This window comes from Podarcis erhardii (genome assembly GCF_964252035.2).
Source record: "Podarcis erhardii genome assembly, chromosome: 4".
Taxonomy (NCBI): domain Eukaryota; kingdom Metazoa; phylum Chordata; class Lepidosauria; order Squamata; family Lacertidae; genus Podarcis; species Podarcis erhardii.
The window spans coordinates 97,014,893-97,042,759 of record NC_138508.1 but is presented as its reverse complement, the minus strand read 5'-3'; the positions used below and the strand labels follow the sequence as shown (position 1 = coordinate 97,042,759).

The 27,867-nt window shown below is 41.4% G+C and overlaps 1 protein-coding gene across 1 annotated transcript in view; it reads right to left on the bottom strand.

Moving 5' to 3' along the window:
- RAP2A (RAP2A, member of RAS oncogene family) overlaps positions 1-27,631 on the bottom strand; it is an 84,185-nt gene extending 56,554 nt beyond the window's left edge. The window contains exons 1-3 of the mRNA XM_081858366.1: positions 27,227-27,631; positions 7,075-12,542; positions 5,552-5,655 (exon numbers count right to left, since the gene is read on the bottom strand). Coding sequence (XP_081714492.1) covers positions 12,305-12,542; positions 27,227-27,540 — 552 coding nt within the window. The 5' untranslated portion in view covers positions 27,541-27,631 and the 3' untranslated portion in view covers positions 5,552-5,655; positions 7,075-12,304. The remainder of the gene's footprint in view (positions 1-5,551; positions 5,656-7,074; positions 12,543-27,226) is intronic.
- Between the last annotated feature and the right edge of the window lie 236 nt (positions 27,632-27,867).

Sequence of the window (27,867 nt, the reverse complement as noted above, 5' to 3'; positions counted from 1 at the left end):
CAGAGGATGCTGCTGTTGAAAAGCAGTGCCACCCCCCTAGACAAGTTGTTAAGAAGGTAGGCAGGCAAGTTGGGGGCAGACTTAGTGGTGCAGTGCCCCATTAGTCTCCACTGAATGCTCCCATGAGCATAAGGGAGCTGGGCATGTTTAGCCTGGAGAAGAGGAGGTTAAGGGGTGATATGATAGCCATGTTCAAATATATAAAAGGATGTCACATAGAGGAGGGAGAAGGGTTGTTTTCTGCTGCTCCAGAGAAGCGGACACGGAGCAATGGTTCCAAACTACAAGAAAGAAGATTCCACCTAAACATTAGGAAGAACTTCCTGACAGTAAGAGCTGTTCGACAGTGGAATTTGCTGCCAAGGAGTGTGGTGGAGTCTCCTTCTTTGGAGGTCTTTAAGCAGAGGCTTGACAACCATATGTCAGGAGTGCTCTGATGGTGTTTCCTGCTTGGCAAGGGGTTGGACTCGATGGCCCTTGTGGTCTCTTCCAACTCTATGATTCTATGATTCTATGAATAGTGAAACTGGATCTACTTGGCATAAGCTGGTCTTCACAGGCCATAGCCTGAAAAGATAACCACTGCTATTTAATAGTAATAATAGGTTTCAGTGAATGAAATGATTATCGGGGTGTGACTATTGAAAATCATTTCCTCCCTCCGTTGATATATTTATCTTGCTCTGAATGACAAGGCACACAGGATGCGCAATGTCAAAATCCAATTATGATTATCTAACGTGATTGTTACGGTTCACACCACCGGTAGCGCCACCGGTGGAAAAGATTTAACTACCTGAGGCTGCAGCCGTGCAAAGGCTAACGCCACAAGCTTTGCTCACCCCAGAATGATTTGCAGTGGCTTATGCACGCCATGTAGGTCGATAAAAAGAGGGGCATGCTGTTTCTTTTAGAAAGACCATGCAACTAAACTTTCAATTCCCTTTCTCACCAATTGCCAGAAGAGAAGGCTAAATGCCATGTGAATGCAGACCGAGATGGAGAAAGAAGCATTTCAATGTTTGAATGAGTTTGTGTCTGTATTTCTAGCTATCAATTTCTTCATAATTTAGATTCAATAAGTCATTGTAGTTCAAGAGCACAGTCTAGCCAGGCAAAACCACTCAAGGCAGGAACAAGGGAGGGCCTCCATCCCTGGGCTTGAGAGTCTCTCTCTCCGCTACATAGAGTTATCAACTGGTACGGTATCTCCTCCTGTCATTGGCCCTTTCCAATTTTGTTGGTGTCCATCTGTCTCAAGAGACATTGGAGTGTGCCTCCAGAGGTGAAGTCAAACTGCTGCGTTAGCAGCACCAAAGTGACTTCCCTGGGATGCAAGCCTGGGCAGTGTGTATGGAGGTCCTGGGCTGCCCCGATGACAAGACCTCACTGATGTGGTCCAAAGGAAAACAGAGCAATAAGTTGGGTACCAACTTGGCTGCAGGAGTTGCTGGAAGGAGGCATACAACATGCCATCCAGCCATCTTAGGGACTCCACTATGGATTTGTGTAGGGTCTACGCCTTAGCCTTTTTGTCTCCCAAAAATATCCTGCAAGGTTATCAGAGGTTTAGGATCAGTTTTCCTTCTCCTAGGTGGGCTACCTTCCCAAGGCTGATGAGCCCCTTCTGCCTTTCACTTCCCACTACAACATATGTGGGAAATTGCCTTCTTGAACACTGAAACAACTGTTGGTCTTAGCTGCTCAATCTGCTGGAGCCTGTCATGCAGAGAAAAAGGACTTCCGGTTTTCTGCAATATTTTCCCAGTCTTCAGAACCAAATAGATGAATTCATTTCCCTTCATTTTGGTATGCTTTCTGAGTTGGAAACTGTGTTGCAAAATTTGAACAAGTGTGGAAGACAAATGAAAACTCCGTTCCAACCCAGGAACTGCAAATCAGGTTCATTTCACATAAAATTTTTTGGACCATCCGAAATCCACAAGCATCCTTCTAAGGTTGTATACACACTGTGAAGTTTTTTTGGGGGGTGGCATTCAGGAGAAGAGTGGTTAACTGAATTATTCATTAACTGATAATTAATAAGAACTATTAAATATTGGTAAAAATTAGCCATTACTTAATTAATCGTTAGTGAACATGCTCAGAACATCCAGGATCCTAGTAGTTAGCAAAAAAGGACAGATTGCTAATTATTCTTAATTATCAGAATTTAGGCAAAGCTGAAGAAACAAAAAAGGAAGTTTGGGGACATTTTTACAAGGGGTCAAGGGATACAGTGCCATATAATTAATTAATCCATCTGAAAACATTCTTGCAATTAGATAATATACAAGACAAAAGAAGATGACACTCAAAAAGATGCATCAAATATTACTTCTTCAGGGAAAACAATTTGTCTTTTAGTTGCTTTAAGAGTTAGGTTTTTGCAGAAGTGCTCTCATTCAAAGGACTTGTCATACAAGTTCAATACTTTCAAGATGTACAAAGAATAGTCTTCAGTTTGTGCATTAATTTTTTTAATGAAAAATGTTGACAACATACTAATTGCCCTCTGTTTGCAAGGTCCTAAAATATTTTTAAAATAACTCCTTTGGGTAGCCTCATCAACACTGCGTGTGTTTTTCTGCAGAAGCTACTAAGCGCAGGATCCAAAACGATGTCCTGCCAGCTGAGTCGCAGCTTCATAACAGGACAGAGAGGAGGGAGGGGAGGAGGCCATGAGGTCAGCACAGTGCAAATGTGCTGGTGGAGCCAATCTGGCTTTCCTGCTGGCATGTTTTTGCTGTACCAACCTTGTGGCGTCTTCGTCCTTCTTCCTCTGTCCCAGTATGCAGTAGAGGCTTAGCTGGTGGGAAGTTGGGTGAGTGGTTGAGCCCCACCATGTCATCTGCTGTTGGATGGACCACTCTCTTAAAGGAGATACTAAGAAGTGGATGAGAAACCTGGGCTCTCTAGCTCTTGCTAGAGCCCCCTACCATCTCTGACCATGTGAGCTGGAACTGATGGTAACTGGGGTTCAACAGCATCTAAGGTACCACATGTTCCCCAATCATTAATCAGACCAAGAACTGACAGTAGCTGATAAATGAACCAGAGGACCTCAGTTAATCAGTGTTGTTGTAAGGCTCTTTAAGGTGAGTTGAAAGAAAAATGTCTGGCTAATTTGCCTGGGTTAAAATGAAGCTTTTGTTGTTACAACACACCCTGTTTTGGGTGAAGCGGTTAAAAACTCATCAAGCAATAGGACTGGGTTGTCAGACAGTTTTCTTTGCCTCTTCATGATTTGTGTACAATTTGTTATGGTCAATCTGAACAGAGAACGAGTTTCTTTGATCGAGGTTACATGCCGCCATGGTATCAGATACTGTATTTAAGAAATCTTAATCACATGAATTGGAATTAATCAGTGGATAAATTTGCATAAAATTAAAAGGCATATTATAATAATTTAAAATGTCTTAAAAAACATTAAATGTTTTACTTTAAAAAAATGTTTTTATGCAATATTTGTTTCCCAGATCCTGTCTTAGAAGAAGCATCTCTCCTGTGTGAGAGAAGGGGAGGGGGGAACTCTTCTAAATCATGTTGCCTGATTATTTGGCATCACAATTTTAGTTTTACCAAACTAATTTAAGCACAAATATCCTTTCCATGTAAAGAGATATGCTAGAAACGGCCTGTGTTTTGGCTGTGGAACAGAGTTTGCAAGTTAAGACTTTGATTTCCCAGCTGACACCTTACAAGTGCTCCACCTTGACAAAACAGGTTTCAGGAACATCATTGCTACACAATGTCTTTCTACTTGCGTAACTGGCTAAACAGCACCAGCATAGGCCCGTGTGCCTGTAAAATAACATTAAATATTACTTTTGAGGACGCATATGTTAAAGCTTCTACGAACAAATCGAGACTTGTGGCTGCTGGTAGCTTCTACGGTTGACCTCAATAACCAAAAGCATGAAAATCAAAGCAGAGCCCAACCCAATGCGCCTCAATTACATTTCCAGGAGCCTTGTTTATTCTTCTCCACCTTCTACTCTCCTCCATCCGATTACTATTGGGCAAGGGGAAAAAGAGTGGGGATGAATCTGCCTGCACATCCCTGTTACTGTTGCTTCTGCACCCCCCCCCAGTGTGTTGGGTGCTTAATGCCTGCAGCAGGGAACCTGCTGCACACCAGTAGACAGTCTGCACCATTTAGAACCCCACTTTTCCTGAGTTGTAGATCATGTATGGAAAACGTATGTAAGAGAAAAGGCTTCATGCTGCAGAAGTTCAACTGCCAACAGGTGGAAGTCTTACAAAATGGTGGGGGATAAGGGGCCAACTCTCCCACTCGCCCAATGGACAGGAGAATGAGTTAATAGCACTTAGGTGGTTCCAGGTACTGTGATCCACAAGGTTGCGGCATGTCAACTAAGCCCTCACCCTCTCCCTGCAGCCTCAGTCATCAAAATGCATAATGTCAAGGGATAACCTTGGCAAGGTCAGCCCTACCATTAGGCAACTGGTTCAGGCAGCTGATTTTGGTCATCATGAAAGAGCAGCAAAATCGTTCAATTGATTATTATTATTCTTTCCAGAGGGGAGGAGTGCTTGAAGGGATTTTCTGGCCCAGGTGCCAAAATAACTTGAGCGTCTTTGGGTACTGTGGTTCAGAAAAGGCCAACTAAAATTATCTACTTGCATAAGAGGTTACTATCCTGTCACTAGCTTTCGTGTGACTTCTATATGGAAAATGGAGAGAGGGGCACCATTTTGCCCTTGGGCCAGCCCTGTGCTTGAAAGACCAATGCAGCTCAGAAATTCCAACACTGATACATCAAACCTATGCAGCCAGATTCCTTGAAGATTTGATTTCCATGCACAACAATGAAACAGTCAAAACCAGTCTCCCACTGAGCAGCTGGGAAACTAAAATGCTACCCGTGGATCCTTTTGCAAGACATTAGACTTTTTAATGTTACAATTTTATTGTTAGACGATGCTGTCTCCGCATTAAAGTTGATTTATGCTCTCTTTGAATATTCTAATTTTATGAAGTATTGATAATATATCCATTTATCATGCTCTGTTTTATTTCTTGTATTAGATTTCCTTGAGGCTCTCAAGTATGACACAGATACACAGGGATCCTGTTCTAGTAGCTTAGAGATTGACCGTTCATCAGTTATATCTGCCTAATATTGCTGAAAAGCTTGGGTCCAATATTTTCTTTTTACTTGCAATCTAATTATTTACTTTTGTTTTAGGACCACTTAGGTAGCTGGCTTAAAGGAATGGAAAATCTAATAAAAATCCTAGCATAGAAACAGAATCCTGCACACAATTGCTTGGATCCAAATCAACACATTATTACTGGGTGACCTCCACAACGCAGATGATGTAGGCTAGCAAGCACAGTATTCAAGGGATCTGTTCAAAACCAAGATAGGGATGAAACACCATACTGAATACCAAAACTAAATGTTAAGGATGTTATTGTTGTGAAAGCATCAATGCAAAAAGAAACCCCAAACCAACCACCAGCCCCTCCAAGACACATCCTCCCTAAAACGCCGAACTGTCACATCTTGTTTTAGTTTACCTTCTCCTAACTGGAAACAGTCGCCATCCAGGGTTTTGCATTTCCATCTCCAAGATAAAGTCCTTCTCTGACAGTCTCAATGGTAATTTACCTTCCGAGTGGGGCTGTCACCCAATTAAAGAGATAATGAATTAGCTGGTTGTGACTTTTAATCGAATTAAATGTGAACACATTTACATATTGTCAGGGAACTGACATCGGAGCGAGAGGTGGAGGCAAGGCTCCCGAGCGATGCAGGAGAGGGGACCAGCAGAGGGGAAGGAAATCAGCGCAACACCAGTAGAGAAGGGAAGGAGATGGAGGATTCGGAGAGGGGTCTCCAAGACTCTTCGCCCGAAGCTAGTGGGGAAAGCACGGGCACGCCTCTGCCCACTCCTTCCCTGCGCAGAAGATTTCCGCGCAGGGAGAGTAGGTGGAGACTTGGCGTCAAACAACTTCTTTGCTGGAAGAGGTTCAAGAAACGCCCACTGATGGATTCTGCAAGCGACTGAACGGCCACGGAGTGAAGGGCTGTCAGCCGAGGCAAGGTTAACCAGGCAATCTAGCCAGCAGTAACGGCAACTTACGCACAAGTAACCCCTTATAACCATTACACATATGAATAAAACAAGACATTGAATTGAAGAAAGCATATTTTAGATAACACACATTTGGCAGCAGCCTTAGAAGACGTATCCACTCCTGAGTGCAAGAAGGTAGAAGCAGTGACGACTGTGCCTGACATTTGAAGTTTTTATTAGAACTGTCCCCAAAATTTCTTTTTTGACTATTTGTTAAGGTGGTTGAATGAACTCCCCCTGCAAAATCATGAGGGGAGGGAAATAAATGCCTTTATATTTTTCAGGAGGGGGTTTGGCATTCCCTTCTCATTGCTTTTTTCACAGGGTCACCATGCCACATTGCAGAATGCCGCTCCCAAGCCATTCCACGTTTGGCAGTAGGAAGTGGCATATGGCTTTTCCCATAGCTTCCTGTTACCCACACTTCACAGTGACAACCAGTAAGGGTCAGTGGCAACACCCTAAAAATACAGAAATTTATCCTGTTCCCCAAACAGCAGAAACTTGGCTGCTTTCATAGGAGAATATATTCCACAACTGGGAAGGGGAGATTTCAACCCAGCCTTCAGTTTCATAAGAATTTAGAAGTTTTGATGACCAGCAGAATATAAATTTAGGGGTATCTGTAAACACACCCCAGCCAACTAAATGCATAAACCATTGTTTAATTTTTATAACTGTAAAGTTTGCAACACTCTAAAAACAGATACAAAATAATTAGCAAACAGATCAAAATTCAGTCCTGATAGGAGAAATAGGTTTTCAGTAACAACGATCACTAAGGAATCTTGAAGTCATGGAGTTATAAGGGACCTTAGAAGTCATCCAGCCAACTCCCCGCTCAGTGGAGAATGCAACATAATTATTTGAATAGGACCATTGTGATGTCCCGAAGCAGCAATCACCATGTATCATGATGTAAAATACCAAACCAGTAATTCAGCTTAACTCATTGCAATTTACTGATTGTAATTGGCACAACTCTATCAGAAAGTAAGTCCTATAAGCAAGCAATCCATTGAGTTCTCTGTAGATGCTTGTGCAATATTTACAGGTGCATCGGTTAGAAGGCAACAAATAGGTCATTTGCTGGATTGGTTGATGCACTATGAAGCTTGAAAGGCGGGGTTTAAAATTTTATTCTCTGGAATACATGGGAAAATATTAAAATCAAATGTCAATAATCCCTTGATTTACAAATCAGTAGAAAATCAAAGTTATCGAGATTTTATTTTGACATTTTTCATTGAAGAAAACAGTTTAACAGTAATATGTGGTTTCATTGTGCATTTTTTTTAAAAATTGCTGTAAACTAATGTGTACCATTTAATTTTTTTGTTGAAAAAGCATTCTTGGAGACTTTATAAAAATGTTAAACCTCATGGGCAGGGGGAGGAGGAGAGGAAACAAGAACTCGTAGTCTGCAGGACCCTATATAGTGACTCTCATTTGCAACACACACACATATATTGCTAAATGGGTGGAATGCTACCAAAGGCCTCCAAAAGGACTTGGGCCAAAACTGCAGTGGAAATGGGTCTATACTGTAGAATGAATGGGCCAGTTATCAGTAGCAAGACCAGCTGACGGCTGTGTACAATTAGCAGCATTTGTCAATCTCCACAGCCCTAGCCATGGAATACATCGTTCTCACAATGTGTGCCAGCCTCTAGGGTTTGGCACCTGAGTGCCCACATGGCTTCGAAACAAAAACCACCCAATACTCATTGCTATCTGACACAATGAGGTATTTCATCCATACTGGCATGACTACAATGCAACTGCTAATCAATGTCAGTTGGCTGGAACAATCGTGTTAACATTAGCACTACCACTGTCGAAACTGTACTGTCAGGTCCAAGCTAACTGTACCACTGCGCACTGCAACAGAAGCTCCTCAAAAGGTAACCATCTAGAAATAGTGGATTTGATGCGCATCATTTCTTTTTAAATCAAGGCTTGGTTGATATCAGTATGTGGACTGTTTTATTACCCTTTGTGCACTGCTGATATTTTAGTTCAACCTTTTGTGCTTCTTGGAAATATGATGCCTTACAAAAGCATTACCAAAATGATCTACTTTGAATTTCACTCACCAAAAATATAGGGCAAATGTGCTCCTTTCTAGGACAGACGAGAGCTAGCTGCATTCTGAACAAGCCGAGTATAGTAAAGAATGTCACTCTTTGATTTGTATTTTTTTTATTTCCACTAGAAAAGAAGGAAGTGAATGGTGCAAAGAACCCCAACAGACGTTTCATTAAATAAATTTATTTGTTAAAATAATTTAACTCCAAATACAACTGCTGAGTTTGCATTGAGTTCTATGTACAATTTGATTTATTTTGAAACATCATGATTTAAACAACTGACACCTTATAAAACTTGCTGCATTTTTTTTCAGTTATCAGTTGTAACAGAGCTCAACAATCAACTGTTAAATATCTTTATTCAACTCTAGGAAATCCCAAATTGTCAATGGTTAAGCCTAGTTTTCAAAAACACACTGCAATCATTTCTGGAAACCTCGATCAAGAACTGACAGAGGAATAATGCACATTAGAATTCCTGCAGCTGCCACATTTGCTTTGTCATGGAGTTTTGTAATTACAGTCCAAGTGGTGCTTCAACTGCACACTGGTGAAAAATCATGCATCCCTCCACCCTAAGATGACAGTAGGCAGCATGTGTTACATAGAAAAGTAAATACCAGTACATTTTCCCACAGACATTAATGGCAATTTCAGAATTAGGAGTGTAGGTAAAAGGACTGTTCTATTGTTGGTCCTATTAGAAGAAAAAGTCCTGAAAAGCTGCTATGAATATTTGCTGGGGGTGGTGGGCGGGGGGGGGGGGTACCTTACCTAAAGAAACAAACCAACCACAAAACCTTTAGAACTAATGCTGGTTTGATTAACGTTTGCAAAGGGCAAAGGAGGAATTATTTTCCCCTTCTATTTTCAAAAGAAGTTACAACCATTTATATGACAATATAAACTTAAAAATGCCAGCTGCAGAAAAATACAAAGCTCTATAAGAAAAGCTAAAGAATAGTAGGTCTTTGGATTAAATTATAATATTTTAAGGCATGTTATACCCCCCAAAAAATTACTACCATTGGAATCTGATTGGGATACAAAAATAAGCAGTCATCCTTAACAAGCTACTCCCAATATGTATAATGGCACTGATGCATGCCAGGGTGCCCCTAGTGCGCATTTATACATGAGGGAGTGCCACCACTGCGATATGTTTCAGGAAGTTACAGGGTCTATACTTGAAGCGTGTGACTAACCCAGTGGCATGGGTCTAGGAATGCCAAGGTTAGAGGGGGGTGAGAATCACCTGACTTAATTCTAAGCACGACTTCAGGGTCAGCCAGCGGTGGGGCGGGGATAAAATCTTGATGCAACGGAGACATGTCCAGGAGAAGCCCCTCACTGGAATAGGCTAGAAAGAGGGGAGGGAGAAATCAACACAGGAGCAATGGCACCTCTTGAATTGGCACTAGATAACTGGTGACACAAGACACCCATTTGACCTGTGACTCACTCTGCTGGCCTAAACACATGACATGGGGGCGAAATCCCATGTCAATGTAAGTAACTGCAGCTCTCCTGCCAATTTAAAATATTTTAGCCAAGTCCATCCTTTAATGTCCCACTATAGTAGATTTCCCCAGCATGATGTCCTCCAGAAGTTTTGAACAACAACTCCCATTTTCTCTTACCGCTGGCCATACTGGCTGGGAATCATGGGATTTGTAGTCCAAAACATCTGGTGGGCACCAGGTTGGGCATTATAACCATGTAAGCAGAACCCAAGCAGCACAGAGTATGCCTCTTTAGAATTACACATCACATAAAACTGTTACAATTTGTGGGAATACACAATGCTTTGTCTCTAAAAAACAGCAATAAGCATTATCAAGGAAGTACTTTTCTGTTCAAATCCACCACATTATGCAATGACTTCCACATTAAAAGCATGCCCATTATTTTTTTTTACCAAAAATGCTATTTATGTCTTTCAGTCATCTTACTTATGTCACTGTTATGACTGCATAAACTACTTGGCATGCAAGACAGGACCCATGTTTGGAATAAGCAAAAAATGTAATCAATGTTTAGGTTATATCTGTCCATCTCATTTATTTCAATGGTAAAGCTGGTTATTTTCCTAAGAGACAAAGCAATTCCTTCTGAAACCTTTTAGGGACCATGAACTCATGACAGTTCCCCTCTCCGCATGCAAGCTATCAATGCGATATGCATTAAGTGTCACAACTCCGTAGGCTGTGCAAGCTGCTTGGGAAGGAGCTACATTTTTCGAGTGGGACCTCATGTTTAGCATTACACTCTTTGCGTTTTTGATTTAAAGAAAAAACCATGCAAGGACTAAGGCAATAGTGGCCTATAATCATCCATCATTTTTCTTAAACTGTTAGAAAGTGAACTAAACTAAACGTGTTCCGCAGGGTCAGAAATAAAGTGGCCCAGTGTTGCCAATATTTCTTTTAAAAAAATGCTTCTGAATTCAGTTTCTTTAGACACACTTTAGATTGCAGGTTGTTTTTCTGCTGATGGAGGCAAACACCTCAGAACTCAAGTTCATTACAGCATTTGTAAAAAGTCACACACTCACCCACCGACACGCACACAAGACACATACAGGCCTCTCCACTCGTCTACACAAGAAACTACACAGCTACTCCACAAGACTGCAAAACCAAACTGTGGGGTGGTATTTGGACCACAGGCTCAGTGATATTGCATTTTAAAGGCCAAAATCATCCATAAAGGTCCCGCTCAACATGATCACTTCAGCCTTTCAAACTTAGACATTCTGATTGGAAACTTCCTTGATTGTAAAACATCAGAATAGATATAACTGGTGCTGTTAAGTCATGCAAATTATAAGTATTCCACTGCTATGAAAATTAAGACCAGAGGCTGAGCACCATTTCAAAACAATGTTTCACTCACTATTTGTCACGGCAATAACCAGGGCAACAGGATCACTGTATGGCAGCACCTGACTAGCATGTTAGGCAACTGAAGACAAGAACCTTCTCCTTGCTCATCTATGGAATTACAACATTGTGTATTCAACTTCTCATTCTCAGTAACTTGCACAGTTAATTCAATTAACCAGTTGCCAATAGTAAAGCTATAAAATAGCAAATTTGAATTCCATAGGTATCACATCAAAGACGTAGCCCTTAAAGGCAAGAAATAAACTGGTTTCCTTAAACTTAAAAATGCAGGATGCTCAGACAGTCCCCATGAGGTTTCTGCAAAAGGAACATCTGGATACAACATGGCTTCATTTTCCTTACAAGGTGGTATTGTTAATGTGCTAAAATTTCCTTGTTAGTAAGGCTAAGCAAATTTTTACCCCCATCACAGTTGCTTCTTCCTGTTTCAGTAAAGAGATGAAGACATTTCCCACTTTGTAAACAGAGGGTTGTTTGGTTTCTTGACTGAACAGCATCCAAAGCAATCCACCATTTCTGAATACCAATGCAGAATATTTAACACATTCCAGTGTCCCACTATTCTCTTCACAAGCCGTTGATTTTTCAGAGCTCCTCTCTTTACTTTCAAGTACAGGTGGAATATTTTCCTTTTCGCATGATGGGATAATAGAAAAGAATCAAATTTAAAGGGGGTGGGGGGGACCAACTACATCAACTTGCCAATAATCCTACTAACGCTTGTGTCAAAGATGGAATTAGCATATTTGACTGAGTAAACTTGGCCACAAGTGACAAGTCCTGAAATTCAATATGCAGACACATACACTTTGTTAACCTGTATTTATCAGTGGAGAATATGTAGAGTGCAAAGTGTCTTTGCTGGTGCTCTCCCATTCACCATCAACAACAACTTAAAGCAGCAGCTGTTGTCTGACAAAGCCAACATACACTGTTTGTGCTCACCCTGTAAATCTGTTGGCTGTGTCACAGATCTGCAGGTGCAGGAGATGTGCTGCAGGCAAGTGAACCGTAGAAGCTTATCTCAAATTCTTTCACTAAACTGATCAACTTCAATGTTCCGCTTGCAGTTAATGCTGCCACTCCACTTTGGATTTATCCCCCGAGACCCAATTTTAAACCACGAAGCGAAGTAGTCAGTTGTATCATCTTACCCAAAAATACAGCAAATCAGGTCCAATTCCATCATTTGGAATGCTATTGTATATTACATGCAGAACAGCATGGATCATCTTTATCTGGCTGAGAGGCATAGTTCATCTGTCTGACAATCTCTGCAAAGAGTTCATCCACCATTGTTTTACTTTTGGCAGAAGTCTCCATAAAAGGACAGCCCCATTCTTCAGCCAGGGCTCTGCCTTCATTTGACGAAACTTCCCTCTCACTCTCCAGGTCCACTTTATTTCCAACCAGGATCACAGGCACCTTCTCATACCTGCAATTAGATAAAAAAACAAGGTTGAAGCCCTTTGCAATCTTAAGGAAAACGATAATGCCTAATATACTGATACAGAATCTTGGATTTGAAAAACGGTACAATGAAGAGTTGGCAATGTGGCTCATTCTGGGGATCTTTAGCCCAGTTTTCTAGCTACTTTCAGCGTTGCTTCACATGATGTTTCAAAATGAAGAACAGAATGTTCACCAGTATATAACCACCTACTGAAATGTTAGTACTTTCCCACAACATGTTTATCTCTAAAGAGCTTCAATAAGGCGGGGGGTGGGGGAAAGAGAGGGGGGGGGATAGCTTGGTTCACATGAGCAAAGTGGTTTGGCCCACACTTTTCTCTATTCCTCCTTGCACCTACTCTCTTGCCTGTTTTCACACACTAGCAACGCATCCGGTGGAATTCTATCTGTTATATTTTAGCTGCCCAATCAGAATGAATTTCAGGAACCCCAAAGTTGTATTGAAAAAATATGACTTTCAAGCCGCCTGGCCTCCAAATGGCAACTGGGCATTCTGCTTTGGTAACTGTAACCATGGTTTAAGGAGCCATTTGGTGCCTAGCTTATGTATCTGAGTTTCTAACACTGGTAATGTTGTCACTGCACCAACAAATCACCTGTCAGAAACTGGTGAGATCCAGGGTTTGTTCCCACCCCCAATATGTGCACATATTATTTTAAACTGGAAATCTTTGAAGTGGGTAGAGAAAAGAGGCCATTCCATGTGTCTTCCAGAATAAAGATACAAAGTGCATGGTGTTCTTGCAGCATTTCAGAAAGCAGAAGTGTTGGGAGACATTTTACATCTGTAGTCATCTATGATTCATGCTTCACTAAATATCCTTATTTTAAAGTAATGCTGCAATGCAGAAATCAATAGAGCCATGGCAAAAGAAGCTGTAACACGAACTTCCTTCTAGCAACACAGTTGTATACAAAGGTTACATGTTTCCACCACAAATGTTGGCATTTTTTTCATAATGTACACAAAACACATGCAATTCGGGGAAATAATAAAACCAGACTTTTTTATGGGCACCTAAGCCTTGCATGCTCACACTTGTTTGGGATTTGCAGATGTTCAACATGCAGTGGCAAGCGAGTTGCTCATGGAGGGGAGAGGTTGTGCTGTATTTTAAAGAAAGGCCGGTTAACCCTGAAGTACAACCACTTTAGTGGAACAATGGGTCAGTGTGCCCTGCTGTTAACCAGAAGGTTGGTGGTTCAAGCCCACCCAGGGACGGCTGCGGGTGGGATTCCTGCATGCAGGGAGCTGGACTAGATAACCCCGGGGGTCCCTTTTGTGAAGATTGCGCAGATAAAATATCACAGATAGAATTCTAAAGGAAGTGTTGTTAGTGCGTGAAAACAGGCAAGATCGAAGGATTCCCAGGCATGCACCTCCAGATGGTGGAGACATCAGGCGCCATCCTGACACCTGGCAATCTTCACTTAGTTGCAAGTGGCCAATAACCAGGTGCAAAATGGCAAATTTTGAACAGTGGTTTGTAACATCACCTAAAAACCATCATGTACTGCAAAGTGCATAAGGAGGAACAAGCTGTCATGAACCTTGTGTTCACTGCTTCCCATGCAGTCAAATTCAGAAGTTTCCATTTATACTTAATTGCAACTTGCTGTGTCATCTAGACTCAGAAATGCAATTCACATTAACAATGGTTACTTTAAATAAGCCAGTTTCGGTAACCATGGTTTAAAAGTTGGCTTGTTTGAAACTAATCATAATTAACATTAACCACAATGGCTTGGTCTGCACACAACACTAAACCATGATGTGTTAAACTACGGCTTATTAAACTACCGTTTAGTGTTATGTGTGAGCCCAGCACAGCAGTTTAATGATAGTTTACCTATCGTTAAAGGTTGCTCATTAATCAAGGTTTATAGTTGGTATATACCTTAGTTAACATTAACCATAGCTTAAGAATTATGTGTGAATCTGGGCCACCTTCTTAACTGTAGTTAAAGAGCAGTCACTGCCCAAAAGCAACAGAGCCACGAGTGAAGAGTATCAAGAATGTCAAACAGCTCTCAAAGCTTGGCTGCTCCCACTAGTGCTTTTAACAATTCTGTAACGCAACAAACAAAGGTTTAAGTGATAACTTGCCAGACACCTCAGTGTTAACCATGATTTGCTACTAAATCTGGTTTAGGACTGTGTGAACCAAGCCAATGCCACTCCAGATGGTAAGATATAAAATATGTTTGACTGTACACTACACAACTCTTTTTAGAACATCCTCCAAATACGAAGCATTTCTTAAGCATCACCAGCTTTCTTTGAATCTCTATGTTACATTGGATAGTTACAAATAGTAAAGAATGTTCTGACCCTTTTACGCACAGAAGTTTTCACCAGAGAGGAGAACTAACAGATACTGAATTAAAGTCAGTATTCTAATGCAATCTCTCATCTTCAGTGAAAAGCAGGGTATTATGATTGCCATCCCTCGCCCCAATATTTAAATATTGTGCTGTAGCATGAGGGCTGAGCAGAGCATGTTTAAACCACAATATTTGCCGCCTATGCATGCAAACCCAACTTAGTAATGACACAGTTGCAACATTTGAAGACTGCCAATTAGCTATGTACTCTAAAAGAATTACTAGTCTTATTTTTATCAAGAGCTAAACATAAAATTCTGACAACAGCACAGATGTTGATTGATAAGACTTTTCTTTAAAAACAACAACACATTTCATTGAAGAATGATTTGCTGTTAAGTCTTATGTCAAAATCAGGGATAGAAAGACATAGCATTTCCTTTAAACCTTGAATTTCCCATGAATATCTGAGCTTCAATAATCCACTATAAAATCTCTTGATGTGTGCACATGGAGGGTGGGACAACTGGATATTCAACTTCCCTCTTGAATATCTGATCTTATATCATCTTTGAAGTTCTGGAGTGGGACACCTGCCAGAACTCTTAAGGCAGCCTGAGAATGTTCCTGAATGAGGCTCTGTGCATGTACATGACCCATGTGTTTGACTGCACAGGTACCACGAAGAAGAAGCACATTTCCCAAGAAGTTTTTGGAGGGGTTTGAAGGCCTGGAGAAGGAATGGAGGTCCTCAGCCATCATAGACCATGTGCAGGATTTCACATGCAGCACTCTGGATTCTACCCTATAGTGGGGACAATAAAGAGTTTATCCAGATGGGCAACCCTCCGGCACTCCAACTCAAGAAGTGTGAGAAGCACGGAGCTAGAACCTAAACATCCAGAGCACTAGTTGTTTCCAGAAAAGACATTATTTTGCAAAAGAATTACATCATCCTCTGAAAAAAACACCACATACAAAATGCCAGCAAACTATCACAAATCAACTGAACAGTGGCTCAAAATCCAGCACATTGCACTAACATCCGCCTCTGAAAATGTCTCTCATAGAAGACAGGCAGAGGGTTCATTTGATAAAAATCAAATGGCTGAAGGAGAAAAAAAAAATTCTGAATTGATGCAAGTTCGTTTTTTATTTTTAAATTTCTATTATAGGAAGACCTCAGTACAAACACCACTGCTGCTGTCTTAAATATTTCTTGGGAAAACAGCATCAAGGGGAAGGAAATCCTTTGGATTCCATCCACGGAATACCATAGCCCACAAGATACATGGGCTGCATTAACAGAAACTCTGGATCACCCTCCTAGGCAGCATAAAAGCTCTGTTCATTTGTAGGTCAGCTTGCTGTGATGATGCCAGTTAGTGTGCACTTTTGTTTACAAAATATCCTGAATACAAATGGGAAATGTGGTTTAAATTTACCCCCTCCTGCACACACCCATTCATAAAACAAACCATTTCCCCACCTCTGACCAGGTCGAAAAATTTACTTCTTTTCACAATCCTCCTTATCCTTCTCTGATGTATCTTACATCTTAGGCTGTGGAACAGGAATGTTTTTTTCTAGTGCACATCAAACATCTTTCTCAATTTATGCCTTGGTTCCCTGGGCAGTTTCTGATACATAAAAGACAGAGAGGCCACAACTGGAAAATATTGCTTGGGCATAATAAAGTTTCTAGAATCTTCTCTACAATCAGCACATGGAAGTCTACTTTTAAGCAAACACCGAGATTTCCCAAAGAAACACATATTTTATTTCACCTAAGGAAGCCAAGAGGCCCAGATTTTGTATGGCACATAAATACATGTGCCAGAAGTAAAAAGCAAAATAGACAGATAATATTGTTATCCAGAGATGACATGCATTTTCACAGGTTTAATGTCAGGAAAATGTATTACAGTGAATTACTTTTTCAGACTTTAACCAACTGGTGGCATATTATCCCCATTAAATAAGGATGCAGAATTTTAGAATTTCAATGCTTTAACATAACTGGAGCAGTGCTTCTTGGCTGCCAAAGCAAATTTGGCTACCAGACATGTAATTTGTAGATATTTATTTGTTGAGAGTTCAACTATCACTTCCTGGAGGGATTGGCCTTAGAGTGAACTTTTATTTAAAATATAACACTGCTAGGAAAACATTTCAAATTCCTAGGACTTAGAAGCCAATATTTAGGAATCCAGGATTTTCCCATATACCAGGCAGCTCATATCTGAACCATATTATCTGCTCTTCTCTTCCTCCCTCACCATGCAATTACTCAGAACATCATAGAAGTGGAATGATCTCATCAAATTGCCCAAATCAAGTTATTTGGTACCTAAAATTCAAGGCTACCAACTATTTTGATTGTGTGTACAATGTACATTATCCACATAGCACCTATGCATACCGAGTGAAAGTGTCTTTCCATTAGGATGAACTAAGTTACATTTCAGATATAATTCAAAGTCTACTGCAGAAACTATTTTTCCCTAAAACCAATGCCTGGATTTCTATTGCAGTAATTATTTTTTCCAGAAGTGCAGATGCGTTTGGGTTCTATTAATACAGAAAGAAAATTCCAGTTTTAAATGTTCCTATTTGCAATTATTGTACTAATTCTGACTGTGAATAAAATCCATTGATTCACTCTCTGTTCAAAGTCTAGACATGGAGATTTCAGAGTGTGTAGAAGCAAAAACATGGATTTGTTGCCCCATATATTTCAATTCCAAGAAAACATTATGGCCATACAAAAAGCAACCTTTCAAATGTGATAATCCTGACCAAAGAATAGATCAGACCAAAATCTACATTTTAACTACAATGATTTATGTGTATCAGTTAATGCTCCCAACCCTAACTCTTGTGAGGTGCATGGCTGCCACTTCTGCACAAACAACTTTTAAAGTGATCTTGGGAATACAGTGGTACCTCGGGTTCCAAACGCTTCAGGTTACATACGCTTCAGGTTACAGACTCCGCTAACCCAGAAATAGTACCTCGGGTTAAGAGCTTTGCTTCAGGAGAAAAACAGAAATCGTGCTCCGGCGGCACGGCGGCAGCAGGAGGCCCCATTAGCTAAAATGGTGCTTCAGGTTAAGAACAGTTTCAGGTTCAGAACAGACCTCCGGAATGAATTAAGTACTTAACCCGAAGTACCACTGTAGATACAAGAAGAGTCAGCTGGCTGATCTAGGTATACAAACCTTTTCCAAGGATAAAACAACAGATAGGATTCAATGGAAATCTAGGATGCTCTACAACAGGCATAGCAAACTCCGCCCTCCCGATGTTTAGAGACTACAATTCCCATCATCCCTGACCACTGGTCCTGTTAGCTAGGGATGGTGGGAGTTGTAGTTCCCAAACATCTGGAGGATCAAGTTTTCCTATGCCTGCTCTACAACCACCATATTATGCGATTAAGTAATGCCACTACAACCTTCTAATGCAGTGGTTCCTACTGTGGATGCACTGTTTTTCAAAAGCCAAGCCATAGACCCTCTACCTTTGAAAATTTAGATATCTCTATGGTAGTTCTGGTCATGTGAATGGTGCCATGGACCCCCTGGGGACCACCAACTGGGAACCGTTGTTCTAATGCATAAGCTAGCCTTCCCAAACATGGCTCTATCTAGATACTCTGGACTGTCCCAGCCCACACAGCACTAAATCAGGCATAAGGAAAGCTGTCATTTAGTTGCAACTTCTTACTATTCACCCAACTGTTCACCGTTTTTGTTGCTTCGCATTATACAAATCTAGATGGCATAGGTATATAAAATTATTCCTGATGTGGAGAAAGAGGTTAGGGAGAGATGCTTTTCTACCTCTCAGAAATACTGGAACCTTGGTTTCTCCAACGAAGATGAATGGTGGGAAATTCCGGACAGGCAAAAAACGGTGCTAGTTCACAGAACACATAATTAAAATTTAAGAATCCATTGTCAAATTATGGGGTGGTGTCCATCAACTCAGATATCTCTAAAATGGAATTAGGCAGCCCTGTTCAGGGAAGTTTTTTTAAATAGTTGATGTTTTATTTTTTTAAAAAATATTTTGTTGGGAGCAGCCTAGAGTGGCTGGGACAACACAAATGGACAGCACATAAATAATAAAATTGTTGTTGTTGTTGTTGTTGTACTATTACTATTGTTATTACTGCTATAGGTTACCTCCAAGACCAGAAGCAGCACAACTCTAAACACCAGTGCCCATGGAACATCTGAAGGAACAACTTATTATTGCCCTCATATTATATTTGTGGACTTCCTAGTGACATTTGACTGATCCTTGTGAGAAATGGGTGCATTAGTTAGGTCTTGGGTCTGATCCAGAATACATATACTTACACTGTAGGAAGTCCCTTTTGTCCCACCCTACCCCATATATAAAATGGAATTACAGAGCGTCTCAGAATTCTGATGACATCTTTGGCGCTACAACAATGTATTTACTTATTCTCCAGAAAAATATTTTAGAATATAATGTTTTCCCATACTCAATCTTTCCCAAACACCTCATTACAAAGAGGATTTTAATCTGCTGTGCCAAAAAGCCATATAGTGTTCGGAACACCTCTCAACGAACCACAAAAATGCTTTCGGGGAAAGTGCAAGCCTTAAGGGGGGAAAATCTTATTCCGATAACTGTACCAACATTTTAAAACTCAGTTTCACTGCAAATGCTGTTCTAGCATGCAAGTGATGTGTCAAACTCTACCTAGTAATTATAAATGATATCTGCTCCTTCTCCTACAAAACATTTCTTAATCTGTGCTTCTTTAAGCAAAGTACTTTTTGAAGTAGTCATCTGCTGTTTTATTGTTTTTTTAACCCCACAATTTAGAAAGGGTTAACAGTTGAGCCAGGTTCTCTTAAGGTAGAATTCTTTAGAAACCTCTCCTCTTAATCTTCTTATGTGCAAGTACTGTACTGGCAAAAAACTGTTGACTCGCCTTTTCATTATGATTTCGATTTATTTTTCAAGACCGTTTCTATGGCTTGAACCTGTTAGAATCAACAATATCCATGTTGTTAAAACTGAGAATAATTATTTCTGTAATGACAGACATTGAAAAATGATTTGAAAATAAAAAATAGAATTTTTCAGGTACTTAGAATGTACATTTCTTTTTAAAATCTGTAGTTGATGGGAAAGAATAAATTATCCGTAATGAGAAAATATTTTGCAAAAAATTCAAGGAAATTTTTAATTAACCAAAATTTGTTTAAACCAAGTTTCCTATTTCATTGGGAAAGTTAGACTTAGGACTGGATCAAAGTTTAAGTGTACACAATAGGACTGGCAGAAGCTGCTTTCTGTGTCCCTCTCCTTCCCACAGCAGTTGACCCTGCAAAATGCTCTCCTGAAAATGAGGGAACCTGCCAAATAGGGTGATCTGTTGTGAAGGACTGACAGGTGGCCTGAAAACTGGACGGCTACTGTAGGGAGGAAGGGACAAGAATTCAGTTTCAAAAAGTCCCCAGATGCACTTTGGATCCAGCCTGGTGTTCCTAGTGAAACCCATCAGAAGTTCAACTTAGTTTGGTCCTAACCCAACATCATTATCTCTAACTTCTGAACCTTTCGGCATTTAAAATAAAGATATGATGGAGGTTTCAGACAATAACTGGACCAAACATAGGCTGAACATTGAATGTATTCTGGAAGCTACTAGGGCTCTTTCTTTTTTTTAAAAAAAATGTTGAAATGACAGTAGGACCACAAATGAATTAGCTTAGGTGCTTTTGCCCCAGCAAGTCTTCAGCTGCAGGGGGGAAATGAATAGTGAAATATTCAAAACATCACAATTAGCAGCACTTTCTCCAGTCTGTAGAAGGGGAGTATATTAGTGTCCTAACCACTTACTGGATCATGCTGCAACATGAAAATACATCACATGTATATTCTTATCTAATATCATAGATTCATAGAATCGTGGAGTTGGAAGGGGTGATCTAGTGAAATTCCAAGCAATGCAGGAATCTTTTTGCCCAACACAGGGCTCAAACACACAACCCTGAGATAAAGAGTCTCATGCTCTAAGTTATCCCTAGTCAGCTCAAAATCTTAACAATGCCTGCAACCTTGGCATTCTTATGATCTGAGCTATCCAGGCTAAATTTTCTGCCCTAAATTTGTTGTTGTGCTTTTTCCTTTAAAAGATTCCTGCCCATGTTACTGTGGCTTGCTATCTTCGGTTTCAAAACTAAGCATTCTCAATTATAGACTATGGGGTGGATATCTTGCCAAGAAAGGCGGAGGTACTACAATACTACATCTGTAGTTTTAGCAGGACAAGATACAGGTTCAGCAGATGTCTACTTTTTACTACAATTGGTATCGAAGGTGATATTTTAAAGACTGACAATCTTTTTGCAAGTTTCGTAAAAGACAAGGCACAAAGTTTTGGAGATTTAGTTGCACAAGAACCAACATTTATGACTCTCTTCAGGTTGCAGGATGTGGACTGAGTGTACATAACTTGAACTTTCTCCTCTAGATATACGGTTACGTAATTTTTCACTCTGTGAAAATTACGTAGTGTTTCCAAAACACTAATATCATGGTCACTGGGATGGAAACACATGGTAAAATAGTCTCATGATCATTTCATAACATGCCTGGAAACAAAAACACCGAACACTTCTCAATCCACATCTTAACACAGAATAATGATTACTTGAATTAGCCTGAAATCAGCACTGAAATTTACAGTAAAGTCCATTCTGTGGTTCATTCTATTACAGTAGTTTGAGCATGATTACTGCTAAAAGATGTGTAGACTGACATGGATGCTGCAGAAGACATTCCACATACGATCTCTGTATCTGCCAAATTGCACGGAAAGTCTCCAAGCCAGCAGGAAGAACACTACCCCCAAGGAAGCATGCAAACTGGCAGATCCAGATAGGAACCCCATTATTCTTGTTATGACATCTGTGAGGAAGTAGTGGAGGGCAACTAGAGTTGGTGAAAAACAAAGCACTGTGTAACTAGCAGAGCTCACTTTATTGACACACGTTGTTCTGTTGTGATGCAACCTGTGTTTCAAAATTTCAAGTAGTGTTATAAGACAACCCAAAAAATAGCACGTTCTATACACTTTTCCAAGGACCTGGAAACTGTCACAACCTGTTTGTAATTGCCTTGCCTGGTGCACAGGCAGTGGGCTTTTTCAGTTCTACTAACAAGAACCTTTGACTAGTCTCACTGGAGTTCTTAAGTTGATATTGCTTGAAAATATCCACCCTATTTGGGGAATGGGGCATATGAGCATACATGGGAGCTGCAATAGCAATCAGTCATCTGGATTCTGACACTGTCTCATATACTATGATTGGTTAGTTTTGAGGATGACAGATCCTATCAAGTTTTGAGACTTGATGCTAATTTATATTTTAAAAATAGCATATAATCTAAGTTAAAAAATAGCCACAGAATTTCCTCAAAAGATTTCAGTCAAAATTCCACAGATTGATGGCTTTCTGTTCTCTACTGGAACTGTGGAAATGTCAAAAAAAACCACAGATCATGTATCTTTACAATGTTTATCAGATATACGTGGACAAAAATACAGAATGAAAAGGAACCAGGTATTACACATGCAGGACAGCATAGCATTTTAACCAGAAGCATAAATGGCTTAAGCTTCCTTAGTCTGAAACCACTGCTCATCCCAAGGTCAGTAGTATTTTGTAGAAAACAGAAGAAAACACAGAAAGAAAAATCAGTAACTATATTGGTATTTCATGTGTAAATACAGAAAGCCTATGATTAAATTTATTTGTAAGAACAGTGGTACAGATTAGATCTGTAATTCCCAAGTGGTTGGCCCATTAGTAGACCACACACAGTTGGGGGTGGATTCTGGTGCCCAGGAAAATGGTGGTGGTGCTTATTCCAGCAGAACCAGGAAGTGTGTTCAGAAGATGGCAAAAGATGTTCTGCATGGTGCACAGCCTGGTAACGTACAGGCTACATTGGTAGGTTATTTGGTCATCATTTCTCTGCACACTTCCCTAACAACAGAGGGATAGCAGGATTATCTTTTCGCCACCATGAACTGCTTGTTCTTCCTTGTACTTGCTTTTACCTAGGTATCTAAAAATGTTTCTAACCATGGGAAAAACAACAACAACTATCCCAGTTGTATATCTTCTACTAGTGAATGATGAAGACAAAGCTTTAAGGAAAAATATATTCCATTTCTGGATCTGGGACAGGGGACAGAAGAGTCATTAATAAAATGTCACCAATTGGTCACATTAACAACGTAATGCAATAGCATCTTAATAAACTAAGAGAGCCCATCTATTCTGATTGGAACAGTTTGGCGGTTTGAAAAAAACTATGTCCATTGGTACTGCCACCAATGGAATTTCAATAATAGTAGAAAAATCACAGTTAACAACTATTGCTTACAATTCTATTTCCCTCAAGGAATAGATTCCACAACATATCCTGGGAGAGATTAACTTCTAGGGAAAAGGACCATGGTTTCCCAGCCCCCTGTACTTGTCTGTTCCTGCCCACTTTCAAATGAGGCAAATAACACTCTTTCTTGTGAGGAGGCTTGGATGGCAGGAAAACTCACCATGCTTAGGTTTGGGAATATGCTCCTTTTTAAAAAAATATTTTTTATTAAGGATTTTCTTGTTTTACAGAAGTGTAGTGCCTCGTGTATTTTTTTTCTCTTCTTCTTCCATGTAACGTTTTTACAAGTCCGTTTCATTTGTTGAGGCATTAGGGGGAGAAGAAAACAGAAAGAAAAAAGAAAGGGGGGGGTGGGGAGAGGGAGGATGGATGGGGTGGGGTCGGGTGGCGGTGTTTCTATTATGTTTAATGTATGTAGAGTTTGGTGTCAGCGTTGCTTGTGTTGTTCACTTGTGTTCCTTTGGTGGTGAGAGAGGTTGGGGTTGGCTTAGGGTGTGATTGTTTGCTTGTGATTGGCTGTGGTGATCTTTGTTTTCGTGTGTGAGTGAGGTGGGTGGGTGTTTTGGATCAGGTTAGCCATATTGATTTCTATGCTGTTGGTGGATTGTTGTCATTGTCCTGTTGGGCTGTGTATGTGATAAAGGGGAGCCATACCGGGGTGAAGGCGTCTTCTTCTGTTTGTCCCCGTGTCAGTTTCAGTTTATTAGTTAATTTTTCTAGTAGGGCTGTTTCCCATACTATTTGGTACCATTGGTCCATGCTTACTCCTGACAGGTCTCTCCAGTGTCTGGTTATGATGTTTCTGGCTGCTGAGAGCAGGTGGGTTATGAGTTCTTTGTGGTGTAAATGGGCATTGTTGTCTTGGAAGATGTTTAGTAGGGCCAATTCTGGGGTGATGTTTATTACTTGCTTAGTTATTTTACATATTTCTTGTATGGCTGTTGTCCAGAATAGTTGAATTTTGGGACACTCCCACCACATGTGGAGGTATGTGCCTGAGGAGGTGCACCCTCTCCAGCATTTTGGTGAGGTTCCTGGGTGTATTAGCGCTAGTTTCCTTGGTGTTAGGTACCACCTGTAGGTGAGTTTCAGTGTGAGTTCTTTTCTTTTTGTTGATATGGATTTAAAGGGGGGTTTAGACCACATTCTGGTCCATTGAGTGGGGTTAATCTCATAGCCTATGTCATTCTCCCATTGTTTTTTGATTGTGTCTAGGGGATTTGCGGGATTTTGGAGTAGTATTTTGTATATTGCGGATACCGTCCCTTTACCGTTTCCCTTTGTTGTTAGGAGGAGGTTTTCAAAGGTTGTCAGGGGCCTAGTTGCTGCTGATTTTACTGTTGGGTTGTTTAAGAAGGCATGTAGTTGGTGTTGTGTTAACCAGGTCATTTGGGTGTCTTCTAGTTTGTCTTGTATTTCTTGTGTTGACAAGGGTTTGTTATTTTTATAAAAGTCTATTAGGCGATATAAGCCTTTGGTTCGCCAGGTTTTTGTCTGGAGGTTTTGTGCTGCATGGTAGAATAATGGGTGGTACGCCAGGGGGATTAGTGGGGATGGGGTTGGGGATAGTTTGCCTATTTGTGTTTTCCATGCTTTGAGCATGGTCTGTGTGTACCTGTTAAGTGTTGTGGGAATTTTCTTTAGTTTGTTTGGGAGGGGAATATGCTCCTTTAAACCAGATGCAATTCTTTATATGGGGCAGAGAATACAGGTGCCACTGCCTCCCCAATGTATGGCGTGCTCTTCACTTGAACAAGACAAGCTGTTTCATTCAATTTATTTCTTGCCCCAGAGGCATTTTGTCTGCTCAATTGTACTAGACTCTACTGAGTATGTGGATCATCTGCCTCCCCACGGTGCTCTTCTCCAGAGTTCAGAGTCTATGTGAAATCAGAATTGAGGATGCCCAAAGCAAGACCTTCTCTACAGTTGCACTACAGAATTTGCTCCCTAAGGAGGCCCACCAGGTACAACTCCTATATACATTCATAAGCTTGTCAACACAATTTTTAAAGGCTGGGCTTTTGGTAAAACGCAAGGCCTGTACCTTTTTATTTTACTGCCAAGATATGGTTTGCATTTGGTTACTAAGTTTCAAACTTTGAAATTATTGCAGTATTTTATTGGTTTTTAACAGTTATCTTTCTTGTTCATTTTGAACCGCACTAGGCATAGTACAGTACTGTGAAATAGCAGCAAAGAGGCTTAAGAGGGTAATCTTTCAGTATTTAGACATGAGCAGATTCTATCATAATGCAAGAGGTTGGACCTTCAAAACCTTTTCAGCACTTAACGTTTTAGGGCTGATTTTAAAGCAGATTAAGGCATCCATCTAGACGTGTGGACACTGAAATAAGCTGATGCTGACAGACACATCAATGATCATTTAAAAATTCTGCAGTCTTAATACTAATAATTATCAGGAATTTTTGAAGAGATGCAGCTTCTGGAAATATATTTTTCATGCTGATTAGGATGTCAAAGATCTTGCCTGAATCACTTCAGTATGAAGAGTCAAAGAGTAAAGCTTTTCTCTAATGCCATCTTATTAAACCTTGCAAAAAAAAAAAAAAAAAAAAAAAGTAAATTAACAACCAGAGAATCAAGGAAACACCCCAATTTGATCCAGCCAGATGGAACATCCCCATCAGGACACTGGCTCCAATATTACAAGGGAAGATAGTGTTTACTATGGGTAAAAATATTTTTTGTGCTTTTAGGCAGAGTTAAGTTGCTTTCAGAAGTAGAAAGTAAGGAATCCCAAACGACTTGTCTGATGTATAGTTGGAGGGATGGGCATCTGTTATGCACATGTGAACAGGCAACAATACAGGCAGGGAGAATGCTTCTATAAAGCAGAAATCTAGGCAACAAGAACAGGATATAAGAGGTGTACTTTATATTCAAGTTGATGTGTAGACATATGTACAAAAACATAGGAAAGAGGAAGGTGTATTAAGGAACATGCAAGGTAACCAGCATAGTTTATGAATGCTGAAAGCTTAGATAAAGAAAGCTGGAGGTGAATATGCCAATGTTGCAGTCAGGACTTGCAGAAGTTGTGCAGGCTGTTGGGAGATGCAACACAGAGCTCCAGAAGTGGGTGGAATGAAGAACTGAAAGCTCTGTGCATGGGAACGGAATTAAAGATAGGCAAGGCAAGGGCACCGAGGACAGATAGATCTGGAAGTAAGACACCATGTGGAATATATATATATATATATATATATATATATATATATATATAAAAAATGTGGGTGAACAGGAATGACAAGATTTCTCACCAGGTTCCCAAGGAAGGATGCAGTGAATAATACTAACTTGGCATGCAATTACATTCTGGCAGCACACAAAGGGCAGGAAATTGGTTGACATACTGAGCAGGGGATGGAGGTTTGGGTGTTATGAGGCAGGCAGGTCTCCCTGCAGTATTTAGAGAGCGCTACCTGCAGGCAGGGAGGGGGTGAAGCTGAACCAGTCAGGATGTGTGGGATTGGTCTGAGGGATGGTAGGTTGGTGGTTGTTTTTTTGCCAGGGCAGGTAGGTTTTGACACCTTAAGCGAGGGCAGAAAGGCCCACCTGGGGGAATAAGGCAGAAGGGAAGCGTGCTGGATGAGGGTCCCCGGTCCTGGAAGGCGATCCTCAAGGATGGTAGAGAGCTCCCTGCAAAGCAGTCAAGAGGAGGAGGAGGAGAACTGCTGGGCAACAGGCAAAGAGGGCTAGGTGGGAGCAAGGCAGAGGAAACAGGGAAACGCAGAGGAGGCAGGAAAACGGGGATTTGGGTGAGGGTTTTTTGGGGGGGGGGAGCGAGGGGTCTCTCCTAGCCAAGGCGGGGTCTCCCTGCCCCCCCCCCGCCCCCATCCTCACCTCTTGACGCGGATGATCTGGTCTCGCATGGGGCGGATGTCCTGGAAGCTCTGCTGGTTGACGAGGCTGTAGACCAGGATGAATCCCTGCCCGTTCTTGATGTACAGGTCCCGCATGGAGGCGAACTGCTCGGTGCCGGCCGTGTCCAGGATCTCCAGCACGGAGGGCGAGGCGTCCACCTCGATCTCCTTGCGGTAGAAGTCCTCGATGGTGGGGTCGTACTTCTCGATGAAGGTGCCGGTGACGAACTGCACGGTCAGCGCCGACTTCCCCACCCCGCCCGAGCCCAGAACCACCACCTTGTACTCGCGCATCCTCTTCCCCGGCCGGGCTCCGCCGAAACGCCTCGCCCACCGGCCGCCTCAGACGCCGCCGCCGCCGCCTCTTCCTCGGGCGCTCGCTCGCTCACCCGCCCGCGGCCGCCACCGCCGCCGCCACCTCCGGCGCCGCCATGGCTGTGAGGGAGCGCGAAGGGAGGAGGCGGGTGGGCCGCTCCCGCAGCCGCAGCTGCCCCTGGGCGGCGCTACCGGTCGCCGCGGCCGCCGCCTTCACGGGCCGCTGCTAATGCGGCGGCGGCGCTCCCGTTGCTGCTGTCGGCTGCCAGCCGCGGCGGACGCCCCGCCCCCTCATTCCTCGTAACC